Source organism: Urocitellus parryii, chromosome 1, assembly GCF_045843805.1.
Source record: "Urocitellus parryii isolate mUroPar1 chromosome 1, mUroPar1.hap1, whole genome shotgun sequence".
In the NCBI taxonomy this organism is placed as follows: Eukaryota; Metazoa; Chordata; class Mammalia; order Rodentia; family Sciuridae; genus Urocitellus; species Urocitellus parryii.
In genome coordinates this window covers 155,454,972-155,476,949 of record NC_135531.1, presented here as the reverse complement: position 1 = coordinate 155,476,949, position 21,978 = coordinate 155,454,972, and the positions used below count along the sequence as shown (strand labels likewise).

Here is a 21,978-nt window from a genome sequence, read left to right as displayed (position 1 = left end):
AGATTTCTACATTTCTGGGAAGACAAAAAAATCAGTATTCTGGGGCTTAGTTCTGTGTCCCAGTCAGTGTATTTAACCAATGCCTCTGCCACACCTTTTCCACCTTGCCAAGTAGAAAATGTTCAAATAATACCAATTCCATAAATGTCTCACTTGATCCCCCCTCTCTTTCTATCCCCCTCTCCCCATTCATATTTCTCTCTCTCTCTCTCTCTCTCTCTCTCTCTCTCGGTACTGGGCATTGGACCCAGGTGCACTTAACCACTGAACCACATTCCCAGCCCTTTTTTATTTTTTGTTTGGATACAGGGACTCATTGGGTTGCTTAACACTAAAAAATTTGCTGAGGCTGGATTTGAACTCACCATCATTCTGCCTCAGCCCCCTGAGCTCTGGGATTACAGGCATGTGTCCCTGCCCTTGGTCCATCTCTATTTTCAGGGATGGTAATATCTTGATATTTATACTTTATTCCTAGTTGGTTTTTGAGAATTATGATGATGGACATATATAGGGTAGAATCAAGCAGCAGTTATAGTGATTTTAGTGATTTCAGTTTCACCAGTTCTGGGAATGTCAGCACTTGTTTCTGGAAGTACCCTGTCGCCTCCTGTCTTCTGGAACAGAATTCTCTGCAGCAATGGTTGTTGTAGCCATTCATCAGGTAAGAACAGTGATGGGGATGCTATGCTTGGTTCTTTAATTTACGTTACTTAAGGCCAAATAAGTGGTGCCCAACCCACTTTACACTCCTTAAATATTGATATCTCTTCTATGCCCAGGTACTGCTTCAATCACTCAGAGAACGGTACTAAAGATTATACTGGGGGCACAGGACTATTGGTTCTTGGATAATCTATAGCCCATGCATTTCTATTAATATCACCATATAATGCTAAATAATATCTGATTCTTTGGGATGAAAACATAGATAAATGAAAGTTAAACTTTTCCACTTTTAATTCCATGTATAAACATGGCTGAGTGTATAATCTGGAAAGAGCATGTAAGTATTCTAAGGTGACCATGTAAGGTTTTCAACTGGAAATGCAAGGGATGCAGATTTTATAGAAGAGTTACAAGAGGTGCTGCAAAACCACCTTGGTTTAAACAGACATTTATAAGAAAGTCATTGCATCCCATTGTCCTCTCCAAATAAATGGCAGTAGAGTCTTTCTACAAATTTTTTACAAAAAATCTTGCTTACCATTATGTTCGAACCCTGATGACAAAAACCACAGGGAGGACCAACCATAGCTACCCTGTTGCCTTCGTCCAGCTTGGGATCTCTGGGTGGCCACAGCTGGAAAGGACGCTCTTCTGGGTTGTAATCCTCTTGTTCACCATGACTATCCTCGGGAACTCCAGCATTGTACTGCTATCCTGCATGGACCCCCATCTCCACACCCCCATGTACTTATTTCTTGGCAATCTTTCCTTCTTGGATCTCTGCTTAACCACAGCCTCTGTGCCCCAGATGTTGTCCCACCTGTGGGGGCTGGAAAAGAGCATCACCTATACAGGATGTGTCACCTAGCTGAGTGTGTTCCTCTGTGTTGGAGCCCCAGAAGGCGTGCCACTGGTGGAGATGGCCTTTTACCACCACATTGCTGTCTGCCAGCCCCTGCGCTACACTGTCTTCATGCACCGTCCGCTCTGTTGGAAGCTGGTTTTCTTAGCCTGGCTGTCTGGTATGATAGTGTCTCTGTTCCAATCTTCCATCACCTTCCAGCTGCTTTTCTGCCCCCATCACTTCCTGTATCGCTTTCTGTGGGAGATGCCTGTCCTCATGCACCTGGCCTGTGGAGACAACACCACCGATGAGTGGCAGATGACCATATCGGCTGTCATCTTCACCATGATCCCTGTTGGGCTGATCCTGGCTTCCTATGGCTGCATAGCTCAGGCTGTGAGGAACATGAAGTCAGAAGAGGGGAGGATGAAAGCCCTTTCCACCTGCTGCTTCCACTTCCTCATGGTCTTCATGTTTTATGGGACAGTGGCCATGGTGTACACTGACCCTAAGAGCAACTTTGCTTCAAAGAATGACAAGTTTTTCACCTTCTTCTACACTGTGGTCATACCCCTGTTGAACCCTCTCATCTACACCCTGAGGAACAAAGAGGTATATGATGCTTGGCTGAGACAGCTGGGAAAGTGGGTGAACCCAAGGAAAAGCAAATAGTGGAGGATTTGAATCAAAAGGGAAGTTTATTAATGACATGCACACAGTCTCCTAAACAGAATCTCTCTGCTAATGAGGTGTAAACTGTTTTGCAAACATACTATTTATATTGTAAACTACAATTTATCACACCATTTCTGTTTATTGTGACAAAAGTGTGGCCATTTAGTAAGAGCTCTTAGGTTTAAGGCTAGATAGCATTTGCATTGGGTGCTGATGATATCGATCTCCTTCTTAAAGATGAGATACCGAAAAATTTAGGGGATAATATAAGTCTATAGGGTAGAAACTGTGCTGCCTCAGATCCACAGTATGAGAAGCCACATGAACAACATGAAAAAACAAGGGAACAAAGTTCCCCAGAGAAAGAAAGATGCTAGAAAAACAGAATCCATTGACAACACAGTGGAAGAAATATCAGAGAAGAAGTTCAGAATGTGCTCAGTTAAGCTGATGTCAGAGGAAGTATGATGGAAAGAGTGAAATCAGAGACAAATTTCAGGAGGTAAAATATCACTTCAATAAAGAGAGATTATGAAATGAAATCAAACTGAAATTCTATAATCTTGAAAATAAAATTGACCACAAAGAGATGGTGGTAAGAAACCATAAACAGAAATTCCAAGAATTATGGGACAATATGAAAAAAAAAACAAAATGTAAGATTTATCAGTGTAGAAGAAGGCATAGATATACAAATCAAAGGAACACATGATATTTTCAGTGAAATAATACCAGAAAATTTCTGCAAACTGAGAAATGAAATGGAAAGTAAAATACAAGAGTCTTTCAGGATCCCCAAATGAACAAAATTATAACACCCATATGAATGCACAAATACCTAACAGAGAATTAGGATGAAATTTTAAAGGCTGCAAGAGAAAATTATGAAATTTCCTATGGGGGAAACTATTTTGGATCTCATTTGATTTATCAACCCACAGCCTCAATGCTAGGAGTTCCTGGAACAACATATACCAACTCCAAAAGAAAATGGGTGCCAAACAAGAATCTTATATCCAAAAACATTAAGTTTCATATTTGAAGATAAAATAAAAACCTTCCATTATAAACAAAAAATAAAATAATACACAACTAGAAAGCCTGCAGTACAGTACATTCTCAGCAACATATACCATGAGGTTGAAATTAAAAAAAAAAAAAGTGAAAACCAGCATAGGGCAAAAATACACTAAACAAAAAGCCAATCAAAGGAGAAACTAAATCAAGTTCAAAACTGGTAATAAGTTGTTCCAGGATCTCCTGGCTTTGAGGATCTGGGTTGAAAAATCTGCTGAGATCTGAATTGGTCTTCCTTATATGTAATTTCATTTTTTTTTCTTGTGGCCTTTAAAATTCTATCTTTATTCTGTAGGCTGGGCATTTTCATTGTAATGTGTCTTAGTGTAGATATGTTGTAATTTTGTATATTTGGTCTATTGTATTTGATTTTCCAATTCATTTTTATGCTTGGGAAATTTTCTGATATTATTTCATTGAAGAGATTGTGCATTCCTTTGATTTGAATCTGTGAAGCTTCCTCTATCTCAATAAATCTTAAATTTGGTCTTTTGATGGTTTCTCATAATTCTTGGATATTCTATTCATGGTTTTTTACTATCTCCACTGTGAGGCCAACTTTTCAAGATTGTATATTTTTTCTTTATTGTCTGAGGTTCTGTCTTCCAAGTGATCTAGTCTGTTGTTGATGCTGACTATTGAGTTTTTTTAGTTGGCTTATTGTTTCTTTAATTTCAAGGGTTTCTTTTTGTTTGTTTGTTTGTTTTTCAGAATCTCTATCTCTTTCTTGAAGTAATCTCTTGCTACCTGTATTTGCTCTCTTATCTCTTTGTTGGTGTGATTGATGGTTGCATGTATTTGTGCTCTTATCTGGAGTAATTGGTCTTTGCTGGAGTAATTGGTTTTTGCCTATATCTGCTCACTTACATTGTTCTTTAATTCCCAGGTCATTTTAGTTATGTATATTCCAAATTCCTTCTCTGATACATCATCTATGGTGCTATCTATGGATTCTATTGTTGTAGTATCTTGGTTTGTTTGGGGCACTTTCCTCCCTTGTTTTTTCATGATGTCTATGTGACTTCCTCTCTTGCACCATAGATGCGATGTATTACAGCTTCTGCCCTATTGTCTTATAATATCTCTATAGGTTACCAATACCTCACCTTTAAGGGGGAGATCAATATTACAGTGCTCAATGTACCCAATGTGCAGCCCTAGATCATTAAGCTTCTATTTTTATATTAATAGTTTTGTCACTATAACCATAAATGATGAGTTTGGTTATCTTATACCATATAGTCAATAGGTTTGTGGAATGGTTTATAGTTTCTAATGGTAGAAGAGAGGGTGAGGTTTGGCTGAGATGATTATGAGGTAGGATGTGATAACATAGAGATATTAGATTATATGGCTAGTGAAAGGGCAATCATAAGGAATTGGCTTTTAGTAGGAGAAACAAGAGAGAGGCAACCCCATGCAAGACTCCCTTTCACGTCAGCAACAGGATAACTGTTAGCACCCCTGGTAGAGATACCTCTAGTGCAGCCAAGACCACAGGAACCTTGGTGATGTCTTACCAGGTCCTTATTGTTGTTCCTTGATAGAAATCGTGATATCTCAGTTTCATGGTGATGGTGGCCTCAAGTCTATGTGTAACCTAATGTTGGGTTGTGGAGCCATGCTTTGGTAAATAAAGAACCTAGCATGGGGTGCCTCTCTCCAGGTTGCTGGTCACAGGGCACTGGGGTGGGCAGAGATCCTGGAACAACATATACCAAGTTCTAAAATATAATGTATGCCAACCAAGAATCTCATAGCCAGCAAAATTAAGCTTTATATTTGATGACAAAATAAAAACCTTCCTTGATAAACAAAAGTTAAAGCATTTACAGCAAGAAAGCCTCCACAATAGAAAATTCTTGGCAAAATATTCTACAAGGAGGAAGTAAAAAGCAACAATAAAATCTGCAAATGGAAGAACTATAATAAAGGAAACACCAAACAAAGGAGAATCCAAGTCAAGTTAAATACCAAAATAAACAAAAATGACCAGAAATACAAACCATGTCTCAATAATAACTCTGAATGTCAATGGCCTAAGTTCACCAGTCAAAAGTCATAGACTGGTAGATTGGATTTTTAAAGAAGACCCAATAATATGCTTCTTTCCAGAGACTCATCTCACAGGAAAAGACATACACAGACTGAAGATGAAAGGTTGGGATAAAATATATTATTCACATCATCTGTGTAAACAAGCAGCGATTTCCATGTTTGTATCAAACAAAATAGACTTCAAGCCAAAGTTAATCAAAAGGAATAAAGATGGACATTTCTTACTGCTTCAGGGAAACATACATCAAAAAGACATAACAATTATAAATATATATACCCCCCAAAATGGAGCATCTATGTTTATCAATCAAACTCTTCTCAAGTTTAAGAGTTAAAATAATAATAATTATTTGAGATTTTATGAAGTAGGATGTGATAATATAGAGGTATTAGATTATATGACTATTGAAAGGGCAATCATAAGAAGTTGATCACCCACAATAATACTGGGTGACTCCAACACATCTCTTTCACCACTGGATAGATCTTTCAAACAAAAACTGAACAAAGAAACTATAGAATTGAATAATATAATAAATAACTTAGACTTAATTAACATATATAGAATGTATTATTCATCAAGGAGTGAATACACTTTGTTCTCAGAAGCACATAGATCCTTCTCTAAAATAGACTATATATTATGCCACAGAGCAACTGTTAGTATATACAATAAAGTGGATACACTACTCTGAATTCTATCAGCTCACAATGGAATAAAATTAGAAATCAATGACAAAATATAAAATATAAAATAAAAGCTACTTCAACACCTGGAGACTAAATAATATGCTATCAAATGAACAATCGGTTGCAATAGGAGGCCATCATTGAACATTATTTGAGTTACCTCCTTGGCTTGGTGAAAGGCATTTAGGCACAGCTGTGTCTTAGCTTTCCCCATCCTTCTCCAAGTCCAAGGGCTTGTCTGTGCAGAGTCGTGTCTGGCCACTGCCCCCAAAACCCAATCATTGCCCTTGACCTTGGGATGCTGCCCCCCTTAATATTCATTGGATGGGATTTTCCCCAGAATTTTTTTCCCCAATAAAGTCCACTCCTTGGCATGTTCTCTTTCTCTCTTGTTAGCCTCTTCAGTAAAGCTCACTACCACATTCGGTGGATTGAGGCTGGATCTGGGAGGAGCCATCCTGGAGCTGGTTTTAAAGGTAATTAGAGTCTTGTCTCTTTAATTTAAAACTCCCTATCATTTTCTCAAGACTTTTCAAACCTTCTTTCATGAAGTCAGCTTGGGTCGTGGGCTAGAAAAGCGCAGATTAAAAAATTCTTAGAGGTAAATGAAAACACTGATACAATATATAGAAATCTCTGGGACACTATGAAGGCAGTTCTAAGAGGAAAACTCATTGCAAAAATTTATTCCTTCAAATAAAAAAAAAGTCAACAAATAAATGACCTAACATTACATTTCAATGACCTAGAAAAAGAAGAATAAATCAACCCCACAAAGTATTAGAAGGCAGGAAATAATTAAAATCAGACCTGAAATCAATGAAATTGAAACAAAAGAAACAATTGAAAAAAATTGATAAAACAAAAAGTTGGTTCTTTGAAAAAAATAATAAAATTGACAGACCCTTAGCCATGCTAACAAAGAGGAGAGAGAAAACTCAAATCAGTAACATACATGATGAAAAAGAAAATATCATGACAGACACTACAGAAATATAGGAGATAATTAGACATTATTTTGAAAATTTGCACTCCAATAAAATAGAAAATATTGAAGGCATTGACAAATTTCTAGAGGCATATGATGTGTCCAAACTAAATCAGGATGATATACACAATTTAAACAGAACAATTTCAAGCAAGGTAATAGAGGACGCCATCAGAAGCCTACCAACCAAGAAAAGCCCAGGACCAGATGGACACACAGCTGAGTTGTACAAGACCTTTAAAGAAGAACTAACACCAATACTTCTCAGAGTATTTAATAAAATAAAAAAGGGAACACTTTCAAACTGATTCAATGAGGCTAATATCACCCTGATTCCAAAACTAGACAAAGATATATCAAAGAAAGAAAACTTCAGGTAAATATCACTAATGAATATATATGCAAAAATTCTCAATAAAATTCTGGGAAATTGAATACAAAATCATATTTAAAAGATAGTACACCATGATCAAGTAGGGTTCATCCCAAGGATGCAGAGTTGGTTCAACATATGGAAATCAATAAATGGAATCATCAAATGAATAGACTCAAAGATAAAAATTATGATCAAATCAATAATGCAGAGGAAGAATTTGACAATATAAAGCACCCCTTCAGGTTCAAAACACTAGAAAAACTAGGGATAACAGGATATCAGCATTGTAAAATCTATCATGTTAAGCCCCAGGCAAACATCATTCTAAACGGAGAAAAATTGAAAGCATTTTTTTTCTAAAAACTGGAACAAGACAGGGAGCCCTCTTTCACCACTTATATCCAACATAGTTCTTGAAAATCTAGCCAGGGCAATTAGACAGACAAAAGAAATGAAGTCATACAGATAGGAAAAGAAGAACTCAAAATAGCACTATTTGCCAACGATGATTCTATACTTAGAAGACCCAAAAAGTTCAACCAAAAATTTTCTAAAAACTAATTTACTCCATTATTGTGTATTGGGACACAAGGACGCTCAGATAAAAAAAAAATTTTCTCGGGGGCTCTGTAGACTTTCAAATTTTTTCCACTTTTGTGTACTGTTAGAAATCAGTATGTTATACCATCTTTTAATAAATCACTATGTAATCAATCATCAAGTCATTGGTACAAATTCCTTGATTTTGGACATTGTATCATTCAACTTTTTCTCCTTTTAGTAGCAAGTGCAGGACTTCCTGCACAGTGGTTAATGAACTAATGCCTGGTGGCTTTGTTGAATGATTATTCACCAACACTAGCTTTCTGTATTCTACTGATTTACAGATGAAGAGCTCCCAAACAGGCTCTGTCCCTTCTACATGGCTGTAGCACTCACAGTACAGGCTGGTGTGAGGTCATGCAAGCCCAGGGGCTTGTGCACTTGCAAGGTAAGGTCTCTTTAAAGCAGAAATTTGTCAACAGGTATTTACCAATGATACAAATATGACTACAGGTGTTTCAGATACTGAGATTTTGGAAAGAAGAGAAGTATTGGTATTTTTAAATAATTTGATTTAGATGAGAGAAATAATATAATTATCCATAGTATAAGAAAGCAAATACATATGACAAGTTCATAAGATGTTGGGTGATGAGATAAATCCATATTAAAAATCTTCTATACTGACTTCTGGGCTCTCCAGCAGTCCTTGGTGAAAACCTCTAGACATTTGTGGCAAAAATGACATGGACAATTGAATATGTGTTTGGGATCTAGAAGCTGTTGTAGAACTGCAGACATTTTTTTTCTTTCTAGATTCTTTTCTACTAATACATGTATTGTTTTTGTTTCTCAAAAAGAAATTAGTTCATTCTCCATGAAGTAGATTGAATTATATCATCTTAATTGATGTCCTTTTTTGCTTATGTGATTTAATTACATCTTGAAAACTTCTTTGAATTAAACTTACTGTTTTCATGGATCAGTCTCATAGAAAAGTTAAGATTATGGATGTGATACAATAAACATATGCATCACCACCTAACATTTATAATCACTCAAAGTATTCCTGTAGGACTACAAAATATGAATACTTTAGAACCTAGATTCTTTGACATAAAAATAAGCTTTACTTTGTGTAGCTTGACCTCAATAATTTTAGAGTGTTAAGAACTACATCTTCCTTTAAGGGGTGAAATGATTATTAAAAATTTCCTAATAAAATCCAAAATATGGGTACATAAATAAAGCAAAAGTCAGGTAGCATGAACATCAGAAACAGAAGTAGGAGGAGAAGTTAGCATAGGTTTAATACCAGAAGTATAAGAGGGACTGCTCCAGGTGCTTTCCTCCTAATGTGGGGACAGCTTGGAGCTTTCCCTTTTGGTAATTCTCTTGATAGTGCTTAACGAGAGGAAAGGTATGGCACACAGATTGCATGTAAATATGCAAAGATTTCTTGAGTCTAAGATACAGGAATTCATTATTTTCTAAATTATATCTTTCTATATTATTAATTATGGCTTAGTGCTGTTGATCAGCCACAGAGGAATGCTGAGGAGTACTTTATTACATCCTGACCTTCTTAATGTACTTGCAAAGACTGCACAACTGTCTTTTTTATATTTCTACCAATGAACACACATCCCCATCACATCTGATATACAATTAATATAAAATGTGAAAATTATTGAAAAGGAGAACATATTTGTGATCAGGACAAAAAGGTAAGGTTCATAAATTTAAAATGTTTCAATGAAAATTGTATACAATATTAGATGGTTTTATTTCCCACAGCTACTAAAAATATTTAAGTATGCAATTTGTATAAATGAATTCATTCATCTACCTCCCTGTCACCTACAATGTATTTGGTACTTGGTCCCTGTTGCCTTAATCTGAATATATTTCTCTGTCAACTCTCAAATCTGTGCAGATAAGTTTGTGCAATTGTGTGTGTGGTAAGTAAAAGTGAATTGAAAAGAAGGATTTTAAGCCCACAAGAGGCAGCATGAAGAACTATCACATACAGGACTTGCAAACACTGTGCAAATCTCCACCACACTCCAGGTACACTATCAGTGAAGAATAGAAATCATCGAAAAACCTGCAGTGTTACAAAACTTCTGTGTGTCAGTTATTCTCTGCAGAATTAACTTTCTGGACTAGATGATAATCTGGATGAGATTGCAGATTGCTGAGCAGCATAAAGATGAGGCTCAGATGCCTTTGGACTATAATGCCAAGAATTTATTCCTGAATGTATCCTGTTCTCCACAAGGGAGCAGAACTGAGTCTCTCCGTGGCTTCTCCCATCTACTCTGTCTGCAGTCAGGGTGCATCTGGGCAGTCAACACATGGTATGTAGAATGTGGGGAGCTCTGTCACCCCTGCTTTATGTGAACCTGGTGCCTGGCCAGTGGGAACAGGGCCCCAGGGAGCCCAGAGCTCAGCCTGCAGAGACAGCTGGAAGCCTGAGCACACCACCAGGCAGCAGCCCTCCTGAGCCCAGGAGAGAGGACCTGGCCATGTACCAGCATGGACAGTGAATGACACTTAGAAACTCCTCTGCTGGACATCCTCTAAGTCATTATTGAGGAATGAGTAACACTGAGGAGAGACTGATGTTTCCCTGTGTGTTTTCATCTCTGCCCTCCTTGACCTCAGTGTGAGTTAGGGGTGCTTATGGGGATCAGTTAACATCAAGGGTGGTAGGCAACTCTCACTCACTCCCCAACCTGTAAGTGGGAAAAATCTAACACTATCTGTAGTTTAGCTACAAAATTTACTGTCATGGAGATGAAAGGCACATGTCATGAATTTAGCCTTTGTAACAATTTGTAATTATCAATTCAATGTTGTGTACAAAAATATGCAATTGTACAACATTCAACTACATCTTATTCCCAAGTATTTGTTTCAATCTTAATGAAACATCTATCTATTGTCCCAACTTATCTTTACTTACTTTCACTTGAAGGCACTAAGTACAATCTCCATGTTTGAATTTATGTCCTGGAGATGTTGTATAAGTAGGTCATTCAGTGTGTGATCTTCACTCAACCTGATATTTTCACAATTGGTTCACATTATAGCATTTATTACTATTTTATTCTTTTAGTGGATGAGTAAGTTTCCATTCTACATTTATATCAGCATTTTTTAAAGTCCATATATCTACCTATAGCCATCTTAGTCTTTTGTTCTATTAAATAATGTGTGATTTGTCAATCATTGTCTATTGGGTTTTGTTGGTTCCTGGGTTAGATTCCATATATATGGAGTGCTATTGTTTTCATGTGCCATTGGATTTGGTTTTCTAGGTGTTGCTGAGAGTGCTTGTATATATCTTGTTCAAGGATATGGGTCTATACTTTTCTTTTTTGGTGGTTTTTGTGTAGTTTTCTGGATCATATATTAGGGAAATGATGGTTTTGTGGAATGTGACTCGAGGAGTTGATGTTCATTTCAGTTCCCTAGAGTCGTTTCAGGAGACGTGGTGTCTCTTCTTTTTGAAGGTTTTTTAAAACAGTAGTGAAGGCATGATCTGCTGGAGGTTTCTTTACTGGGAATCTTTTATTACTGATTCAAATTTATTTGTTATATTGATGTCTGGGTCTTTTATTTTCTCATAATTCAGTTCTGATGTGTTACATCTGTCCCCAAATTATTCCTTTTGCATAGATTTTCCAATATGTTGGTATGGGTTTGTTTATATGAGCTGCTAATAGGTCTTATCATTTCTGTAACATTAGTGAAGAGGTCTTCTTTTTATTCTTTGATATTTTATTTATTGGGGTCTTTTTTATTGTTAGCATAGCTAAAGATTTGCTAATTTTGTTTTTGTTTTTACAAACAACTTTTTGTTTTCTTGATATTTTCTGTTGATATTTAGTGTTAATTGCTTATTTCTGATTTAATGTTAATCATTTCTTTTCCAACTGCTTTTTACACGTGTGGGTGTCTGTTTTCTGTTGTCATGGTAGGGTCTGCACTTAGTCTTTCTGCTTCTTTGATGCAGGCATTTAGTGCAACACCTTCTGCCTTAGTAGTTCTTCATGAATTTCATATGTTTTGCCTTGTATGGTTCTATTTTTATTGATAGTCTTAGTAAAAGGGGTATTTTCCAGTTGCTTCTAATGCCTCTCATTTAAAGTTAGTCTATTCTTAATTTTTTAAAAAGGAGTTTGTTCTTCAGGACAAAGTCCATACGAAATATTTTTCCCAACTTCAGAAATGTGAAAGATTGATCAACCAACAGACTATGACCACATATAAAATGTCAGACATTTTCACACAATACATGGAAGGTACACCACAGTTCAGGCAGCATCTAGGTGAGTTGATCTTGGGATGCCCTTATGCCAATATTTGATGGACAAATTTGTGCATATGATGTTGGAATAACTGTTGTTCTTGTCAGCAGTACGTGAGTACACTGATTTTTCTCAACTGTAGCTACAAGAGTTCCAACAACTGACCTGAAGTTTAAGGCCAGTCAATATCATTTATTCTCTTTTAAAATTTGATTTATCCATTTTAAAACAACCCACACTTTCAATCACACACTTGAGAGGACATTCCTTTCTCCTCACATTGGTTCAGAGGCTCCCCTTACAGTTGGTATGAAGGTAGGAAAATTCAAGTTACTATGTATCATGTCTTCTGGGCTCTGATCTCCTCCACTGTCTCTTTTGCTCTTTCCACATCTTTTCTCTGCCTGGCTTAGTGTCCCCAAACAGACTAAGGGAGCTGCAACTCCAGCTGGGTGGCCCTTTGCCCTCAGCTGTGCACTCAGGTCCAGAGGGCTGAGTCCATTTATTTTTTCTGTCTTAATTTCACTCATCAATATTTTGTAATTTTAAGGGCACAGATTGTTCACTTCTTAGGTTAAATTTAGTCTTAAGTTGTTTATATTTTCAAAAAATGTGTCCTTTTTAAATTATCAATGACAGTAGAGTGTATTTTGACAGATTTATACAAACAGAGTACATCTTATTTTAATTATTCAAATTCTTTTGAAGTATACACATAGTTTGATGCTCTTGTAAATATGATGTTTTTTCTTAATTGAGTTTTTTGGTAGTACATTAAAATGAACAGAAAAGCCACTGGTGACAAATTTATCAAAATAAAAATTTCTTCTCTATCTCAACCTCCTCTGTAGTTCAATGCATATAAATCCTCTGTAGTTGTTCCTCATTAATTTCTGAGAATTTGTCATATTAAACATTCTTTTTTTTTTACAGTTTCCTCTGAGTGTGATAAGCAGTGATTAATACCAGTCACTGGGTCCTTCTGTTTTATCACAGGTCATATTTAGAACCAGCTGCTTTGAAGGCTTCAGGGATGCTTGGTTGGCCAGGCATAGTTTCCTACCAGAAGTCCACATCCTCGCACTGCAAGATCCACTCACAACCCCCAATACCAAGTTCACTAGCAGACCCTCCTTTCAGAGGTCTCTTCTGCAGCTTTCAGAGGTCATCTCTCCCCTGGTCCCCAGCATTTACCTGATGTGCTACATTTCCAATGGTAGAAAATGCTTATCTTTGAATTTATTTATGGAACTCTTTTTACTTATTTTGCATTTTGGTGATTTTAAATTGTACATAAAGATTCACTTTAATATAATTATACACACAGAGAACTTAATTTACTTGATTACAGTCCCTGGATCCCCTTTCTCCCCTCCTCATTACTCTGATTCCCCTGTTCTATTCAACTAGTCTACCTTAACCTCATCTGATCATTTATTTGTTTTTCAAATCTGTTCTCACTGTAGTTGTACACAATACCTTTATTGCATTTATTTATTTTTATGTGGTGCTGAGGATGAAACCCAGGTTCCCACATGTGCTAGATGAACACTCTACCATGGAGCCCCAACCCCAGCCTCTGTTTATTTATTTTTAATTGGAGTTTTATAGATGCACATAGAGGTGAAATCCACTGTAGTACATTTAAACACACTCATGACCCTTTCCTATCCCTTCTGCCTTTCTCTGGATCTCCTTCTTCTATTCCACATGTCTTCCCTATGTCTTTATAATATCCAACCCAAATTCCCCCCTTACTTTCCTCTAGATTCTGCATATGAGAGAAATCATTTGACCCTTGACTTTCTGAGTCTGTCTTATTTCACTTAGTATAATGTTTTTTTCCTCCACCCATTAACCAGAAAATGTCAAAATTTAATTATTTCTTTTAAATGAATAAAACTTTACTGTGTACATATATCACATTTTCCTTATTCAGTCATCTGTTTACCATCATCTGGGCTAGTTTCATAACTGGATATAGTAAAATTTGCTTCCATAAACTTTGATATGGCTATATCACTGTAGTGTACATTCTTTTGCATAAATATAAAGGAATGGGATGACCCAGCTATGGGTCACAGGATGATTCCGCTAATATTGTCAAAATGGCCATACTACAAGAAGCATTATACACATTTAATCCTATTCCAATTAAAATCCCAATGACATTCTTCATAGAACTAGAAAAAGCAATAATAAAATTTATTTGGAAAATATAAAAAAACCCAGAATTGCCAAAGCAATTCTTAGCAAGAAGAGTGAAGCAGGAGACATTGCAATACCAGACCTTAAACTATACTACAGCGCTATAGTAACAGAAATGGCATGGGCTTGGCACCAAAGGAGACATGTAGACCAATGGTACAGAAAAGAAGACACAGAGACAAAATGACAAAAACTTCTGCTTCAACAGAATAACTACTGGGAGACACCTCACATCACATCCGTAAAATTTACTGCTGGCCCCTCAAACCCCATGTCCATTTCACAATGCAAAATTAACTTACTCCATCTCCAAGTGTTTCATAGTCTTAATAATTCCAGCAGTGCCCCAAAGTGGAAGTCCAAAATCTTTCCTGAAACTGTAGGTAAACTATTGGCTGTGAACTCCTATAAAACATCAAAAGAAGATACATACATCCAGTATTCACTAGCAGACAGTAAATCTTCCATAAGCAAAAGGCAGTAATAGGGGCATATAAAGAATGGATTAGGGCTGAGGAAATGCAAAACCCAGTTCAACAAATATGTCCCTCAACTCCACCTGTAATTCCTCATGTAGCATCTAAGACTCTTGACAACAAGAAGATATTTCCAAAGTGCTTAGGTATTCCTGCTCTTTGGCTTTGCCATTTGCAGAGCACAGGCAAATGCTCTCTTTTCCTTTGACTACCTCTGTAGCCAGCAGCTTTTCTCATCCAACAGTTCATGCTTTTGGTAACTACTAATTTCTGGGAATTCCATTTGAAGTTGGCTTCACCTTCAGAGCTTCACCTATCACCTGGACAGGGGAAGCCTGCAGGGCCTCAGACCCTGCTACAGTTTGATTGGCATATGAGGCCTTTTTTTGAGATGGTAGTGAAAGACAGCATGAGCCTTTAACTTGAGAACCCTGCATTCCTGTAGACCCAGCAAATGTAAATAATGCCAAAATCTATTGACAGCTTGCGCTACACTTGGGTCCCTGAAATTAAAGCTGTGGTGATTTCTTAATGTCTTCCTTGATGAGCAGGGAAAACTCACTCCCTGGGCTCCTGTACTAGTGGAGTGGCCCCAAGACAGTTTGGAAGGGAACTTGTCTTCTACATCCTGGAGTGTAAAACAGAGGTGGTCTTGCAAATTCCTTACATGTCCTCAGCCTCTGCTATATTGTGTCAATTTGAAATACTTGACATATCTTAAGGGACTGCAATTTCTTTACCACCACACCTTCCTTGTCCCTCGTTTTCTCAATGATCATGTTAAAACTCTTATGAAATATGGTTTTAAACTCGACTAAAATAAGCAACTGCTTTCTTACAATGCTATATATCTCTGGTATTGATATAAATATTGTAAAGCTATTTAAAACATGGAAAAACCTAATGGTTATGGCATAATATTGTCAGTGATGAATATTACCTTAAAGCACTCAGTAGATTATGTTATCATAATGTCTTTTTGGTGGCTAAGTTGGTGGCTCTCTTTCCAACAGATATTATCACACAATTTATCTTACTATAAAATGTGTTTCTTTGTAAAAAAACTAGCACACAAAATAAAGTTTCTAAATTCTGGAGAAGTTTCATATCATATCCACACACTTTGTGCTATTTGACACAAGATATGAAATATCATGAAGTTTTTATATCAATATTTTCTTTTGTGGTTTCCTTCATCACCAATTCTTTCAAAATAAAACATCTTATAACATAAGGTAAACATCCAAAGTCTTCGTCAAGATAGATACATATCATGAGGGATGGTTTTGCAATTTAATTTCATTCTTAATTCATCTATTAAGTATACACTTTACCCACCTAACTTAACTCAACAATTGTTGATACAAGTCACCCATAGAGGTTAAATAAGCCATAGTTCTGGAGGAAATGCATGTCAATGTGGAGTTTACAGAATTCATCTGGGATTCTCTGAAGGTCTTTCTGCTCTAGCAGGGAACACAGGAGCAGTGAGAACCAGAAACCATAGACACAGTGTGTGTGGATGGAGCTTGTGTTCTGTTTGGATCCTGTTAAGCAAGTCAAGGCTTCCTGTAGCAGCCAGTGCTGGGGTGCTCACTGGTTCCTATAACAAGCATTCCCCTATCTGCAAAATTTACGAAATGCCTTTACTAATCAATCAAATATGTTCAGGCTTTTAAATTTACCTAGGTAATAAGTACATTGGTTTTTTTTTTTTGGAATTTTTTTCCTATTAATGTACTGGTGAATGAAATTGTTTCTCAAAAGTTTACAATTTGATGTAATATTTTCATATTATATATATATATATATTTTTCTCTTTTTGTTATGTAAGTATTCCTAGGTTACTTGATATGAGAATGTGTCATTTATAATTCATAGTTGGAAAAGCATATGTCAATGACTACTCTAGAATGTTTGGAGAGAAATAACTTTTGTGAGATGATGAAAGATTGCCACAAGACTTGGAAGTGGCACACCCCTGCAATTCCAGTGCATCAGGAGCTAAGGCAGGAGAATAAGAGTTTCCAAGCCAGCATCAGCAACTTAGTGAAACAGTAAACAACTTACTAAGACTCTGTTTCTATATTAAACACATAAAATGCTGGGGATGCTCCCCTGGATTCAATCGCTGCTCAGGAAAAAAATAAATAAAGTGCCACGTGGTTTTAGGAAACAAGTACAAGTAGATGTTTAAAAGTTCAGTAAAGTGAGACAATTTTAAGTGTTCACATCATCAGAAACTGAGGCCAGACAATTACAATGTGAGAGGAAAATTGTCCAAAAGATGACCTGTATTTTAGCCTTGGGGTTTGGTTCCTGACACTGGGTCACTCATGAACAGCTAAGGAAGGTGGGGTTTCTTCCCCAGCAGTTGGGTTTATTGTCAGGACACAAGGGGTGGTAACAATGCCCCCCATTTACTTTATGGAAAAGAAACTCTCCTCTTTTTTTCATGTTCTAGAAGGAGAGGGATATTATTGTGTTTCTCTCTGGATTTTTGGTCACAACTTCTTTAGGATTTGATTTTTGTATATTTTCAAATAATTAATTGACAAAATTATATATCTCATTTCTTGCATATTTGACACTGGCTCTGAGTAAGAATAGATTATGGAGTGTAAGTTATCTCTAGATTAAATTGGTAAAATTATCCTCTATCACAGTATTTGATCACATCAATGTTTATAGGACCTCAAGTCACAATAACTAAACTATAGAACCAAACTAGATGCCCTTCATATAGATATATGTAAGAGGACATATTGGATGAATTATATATATATATATATATATATATATATATATATATATATATATAAAGAATTTCAGCAAATATGTTGAATTATATTTATTCATTAAATTATGCATTGATAAAAGTAAGTGGGAACCAATCTAACAAAAGAAGTAAAAAGACCTCTACAATGAAAACAGCATAACAAATAAGGAATTTGAAGATGACCTTAGAAAATGGAAAACCTCCCATGATCTTGGATAGGCAGAATTAATGTTGTCAAAATGACCATACTACCAAAATCATTATACAGATTTAATGCAATTCCTATCAAATCCCACTGTCATTCTTCATCGAAATAGAAAAAAGCAATTTTGAAATGCATTTGGAAAAAATAAGAGGTCCAGAATAGCAAAATCAATCCTTAGCAAGAAGAGTAAAGCAGGAAGCATCACAATATAGAATTTTAAACTATACTACAGAGTCATAGTAACAAAATGGCATGGTTTTGGCACCAAAATACACTTGTAGACCAATGGTACAGAATACACGACATAGAGTCCAACCCACATAAATACAGTTATCACATACTAAACAATGGTGCCAAAAAATACATCAGATAAGAAAATACCTTCTTTAACAAATAGACCTGGAAAAATTGGAAATCCATATGTAGCAAAATGAAAACTAAACACCTATCTCTCACCCTGCACAAAACTCAACTTAAAATGGATGAAAGTCCTAGGCATTATACCCAAGACATTGTGCCTACTAGAAGAAAAAGTAGAACCACACCTTCATCATGTTGGCTTAGGACATATTTCCTTAAAAATATTTCTACAACACAAGAAATAAAACCAAAGATCAATAAATGGAATGATATCACCTAAAAAAACTTCTTCATACCAAAGGAAAAAAATCAATAACATATAGAGAGCACCTACAGAATAGGAGAAAGTCTTTACCACACGTACATAAAAGGACACTAATCTCCAGGATATATATATATATATATATATATATATATATATATCCAAAAAACTTAACACCAAAGAAACAAATAACCCAATCAATGAATAGGCTTAGAAACTGAACAGACACTTCATAGAGGATCAACAAATATATGAGAAAAATTTCAACATCTCTAGGAAATAGAGAAATACAAATCAAAGCTACTCTAATATTTTGTCTCACTCCAGTGAGAATGGAAATTATCAACAATAAAAGCAACAATACCTGTTGGTGAGGATGTGGGGGAAAAGGTACACTCATACATTGCTGGTGGGACCCAAAATTGGTGCAACCACTCTGGAACGCAGTATGGATATTTCTTAGAATACCTGGAATGGAACCACCATATATGATCCAGCTATATCACTTTTTGCTTTATACCCAACGAACTTAAATACAGCGGGCTATATGACACAGCCACAACAATGTTTATAGCAGCTCAAGTCACAATGCTAAACTCTAGACCCAAACTAGGTGCCCTTCAACAGATGAATGGATAAAGAAAATGTAGTATATGTACACAATATAGTATTACTCAGCCTTAAAAAATAAACTTATGGCATTTTGGGTAACAGATGAAGTTGGAGAATATCCTGCTAAGTGAAATAAGCCAATCCCCAAACACCAAAGGCAAAATGTTTTGCCTGACATGCAGTTTTGATCCATAATTTGGGGGAACATTGGGAAGTATGAAGGAACTTTAGATTGTGCAAAAGGGAGTGCGGGGAGGGAAGGGTGTGGGTGGAGAAAGTTGCCAAAATGAGGCAGTCATTATTACCCTATGTAATACATGTATGATTGCACAAACCGCAAAACTCTGTACTATGTACCACCAGAGAAATAAGAAACAAATATGTGTTCAGGATCTGAAAGATGGCATAAACTACAGAGACATAATTTTTTGTTTCCACTTTTTATGGTAAACCATGAACTATTTTTATTTTTTCAATAGAACTTAGTAAATTTTCCAGTAATCAGTTTGAATCATATGAATTTAATTGATGTCCTTCATTGCTTATGTGTTTAACTACTTCTTGAAAAATTCTTCTCTATATTTGACTTACTTTTTTCATGGATCAGTCTCACAGGAAACTTCAGATTATGGATATGAGAAAATAAATATAGGACCTCTACATGATTTCCTGGGGTCTTCCAAGTATTCTTATAGGTCTCCAAAATGTGATTACTTTCTTCACATAGATTTTTCTCTTTTTTAAACAATATTTTATTAGTGCATTATAGTTATAAATGATAGTGGGGCTCATTTTGACATAATCATTTATGCATGGAATATAGTTAACTCCATTTCAGTCCCCAGCATTTCCTATTTTCCTCCCTTCTTAGAAATAAGCCTTCACTTTTCTGGTTTGACCTCATAATTTTAGTATCTTTAGAACTACATTGTCCTCTAAGGAATGAAAATGCTTATTGAAAATTCCCATAAACACCCAAAGTTGGTGTTATAAATAAAACAAAGGTCAGGTAACAAGAAGGTCAAGAATAGAATCATAAATAAAAAATTTAATGCCAGTAATTTGAAGAAGGGCTTTTGCAAATAATTTCATCCATTAGTGGAGAAAGCTGGGAGTTTTCCCTTTTGGTATTTCTCTGACAGTTTTTTTTAGAGAGAGTGAGAGAGGAGAGAGAGAGAGAGAGGGAATTTTTAATATTTACTTTTTAGTTCTCGGTGGACACAACATCTTTGTTGGTATGTGGAGCTGAGGATCGAACCCGGGCCGCACGCATGCCAGGCGAGCGTGCTACCGCTTGAGCCACATCTCCAGCCCCTCTCTGACAGTTCTTTACTATCAAGTAAGTAGATTGCATTAAAAATGCAGTGGATTTTTTGTGTTGTAAAAATGCAGGTTTTAATTATTTTCTAAATTACATTTTTCAATATTAGCAATTATGGTTTAGTGTTATTGATCAGTCATTGAGGGATGCTGAGGAGTACTTAAGTATATCTGACCCTAATGTGCTTCTAAAGGCTGCATGACCCTATTATTATATTTTTACCACTAGACACACATCCTCATTACACGTGATATGCTTTTAGTCTAAAATGTGAACAATTATTGAAAATGCGAACATATCTGTGATTATGACAAAAAGGTGACGTTGATGAATTCAAAATACTTCAATGAAAATTGTATAAAATATTGGATGTTTTTATTTTCAACAGCTACTGAAAAATAAGAATGTATGTAATTTCTATAAATGAATTCATATCTACCTCCCTGTCACCTGCAATGTATTTGGCATTTTGTCCCTGTTGCCTTAATATGAATATATTTCTTTGTCAGCCATCAAAATTGTGCAGATAATTTTGTGCATTTTCTAAGTGTGTGGTAACTAAAAGCTATTTGAATAAAAGAATTTTAAACCAATAAGAGGTAACATGAAGAACTATTGTATGTGTTACTTGCAAACAATGTGCAGATGTCCACCATGCTACAGGTATAATACTATTGAAGCATTTTGGAAATCACAAAATAGTACCGTATTTACAAAAATTCATTGTTCCTATAATTCTTTGAAGAATTAACCATTTTTTTCCTGGGGTGGCTGACAATCTGGATGAAACTGCAATTTGTTGAGCAGAATGAAAATAAGGCTCAGAAGTGCTTGGACTCTAACTGCCAAGTACTCACTCCTGAGTGTCTCCTGTTCTCCAGGTGGGAGCAGAACTGCGTCTCTCCTTGGTTTTTCCCATCAACTCTGTCTGCAGCCAGGGTGCATCTGTGCAGTCAGCTCAGTGCTATGTGGGATGTGGGAGGCTCAGTCACCTCTGCTTTATGTGAACCTGATGCCTGGCCAGTGGGAGCAGGAACCCAGGGAGCCCAGAGCTCATCTTTCAAGACAGCTGGAGGCCTGAGCACACCATCAGGCAGCAGCACCTCCAGAGCCCAGGAGAGGACCTGGCCACTTGCCACCATGAACAGTGGATGAAGCAGTGGAATTCCTCTGCTGGATTTCAGTAGAGAAATGAGTAACAATAAGGAGAGACTGATGGTTCTCACTGTGTGTGTTTCCATCTTGCCCTTCTTCACGTCAGTATAAATTAGGGGTACTTGGGGATCAGATAATATTATGCGTGGTGGACAACTCTCATTCACTCACCAACCTGTAAATGGGAAACCTCTAACACTATAATCTGCAGTTTCACTGCAAAAATTTCTTATCATTGAGATAAAATTTACATGACATCATGTTAACCTTTGTAACAGTTCATGGTTTTCAATTTAGTGTTATCTACCACATTACAAAATTGTGCAACTTCCAAATACATCTTGTTCCCAGATAGTTTTATCAC

At 36.3% G+C, this 21,978-nt stretch overlaps 1 protein-coding gene across 1 annotated transcript in view; it reads left to right on the top strand.

Moving 5' to 3' along the window:
* Nucleotides 1–1,588: 1,588 nt before the first annotated feature.
* Nucleotides 1,589–21,978, top strand: part of LOC144255719 (GTP cyclohydrolase 1-like) — a 62,052-nt gene continuing 41,662 nt past the window's right edge. Inside the window, 1 exon segment of the mRNA XM_077800540.1 lies at nucleotides 1,589–2,157. Coding sequence (XP_077656666.1) covers nucleotides 1,589–2,157 — 569 coding nt within the window.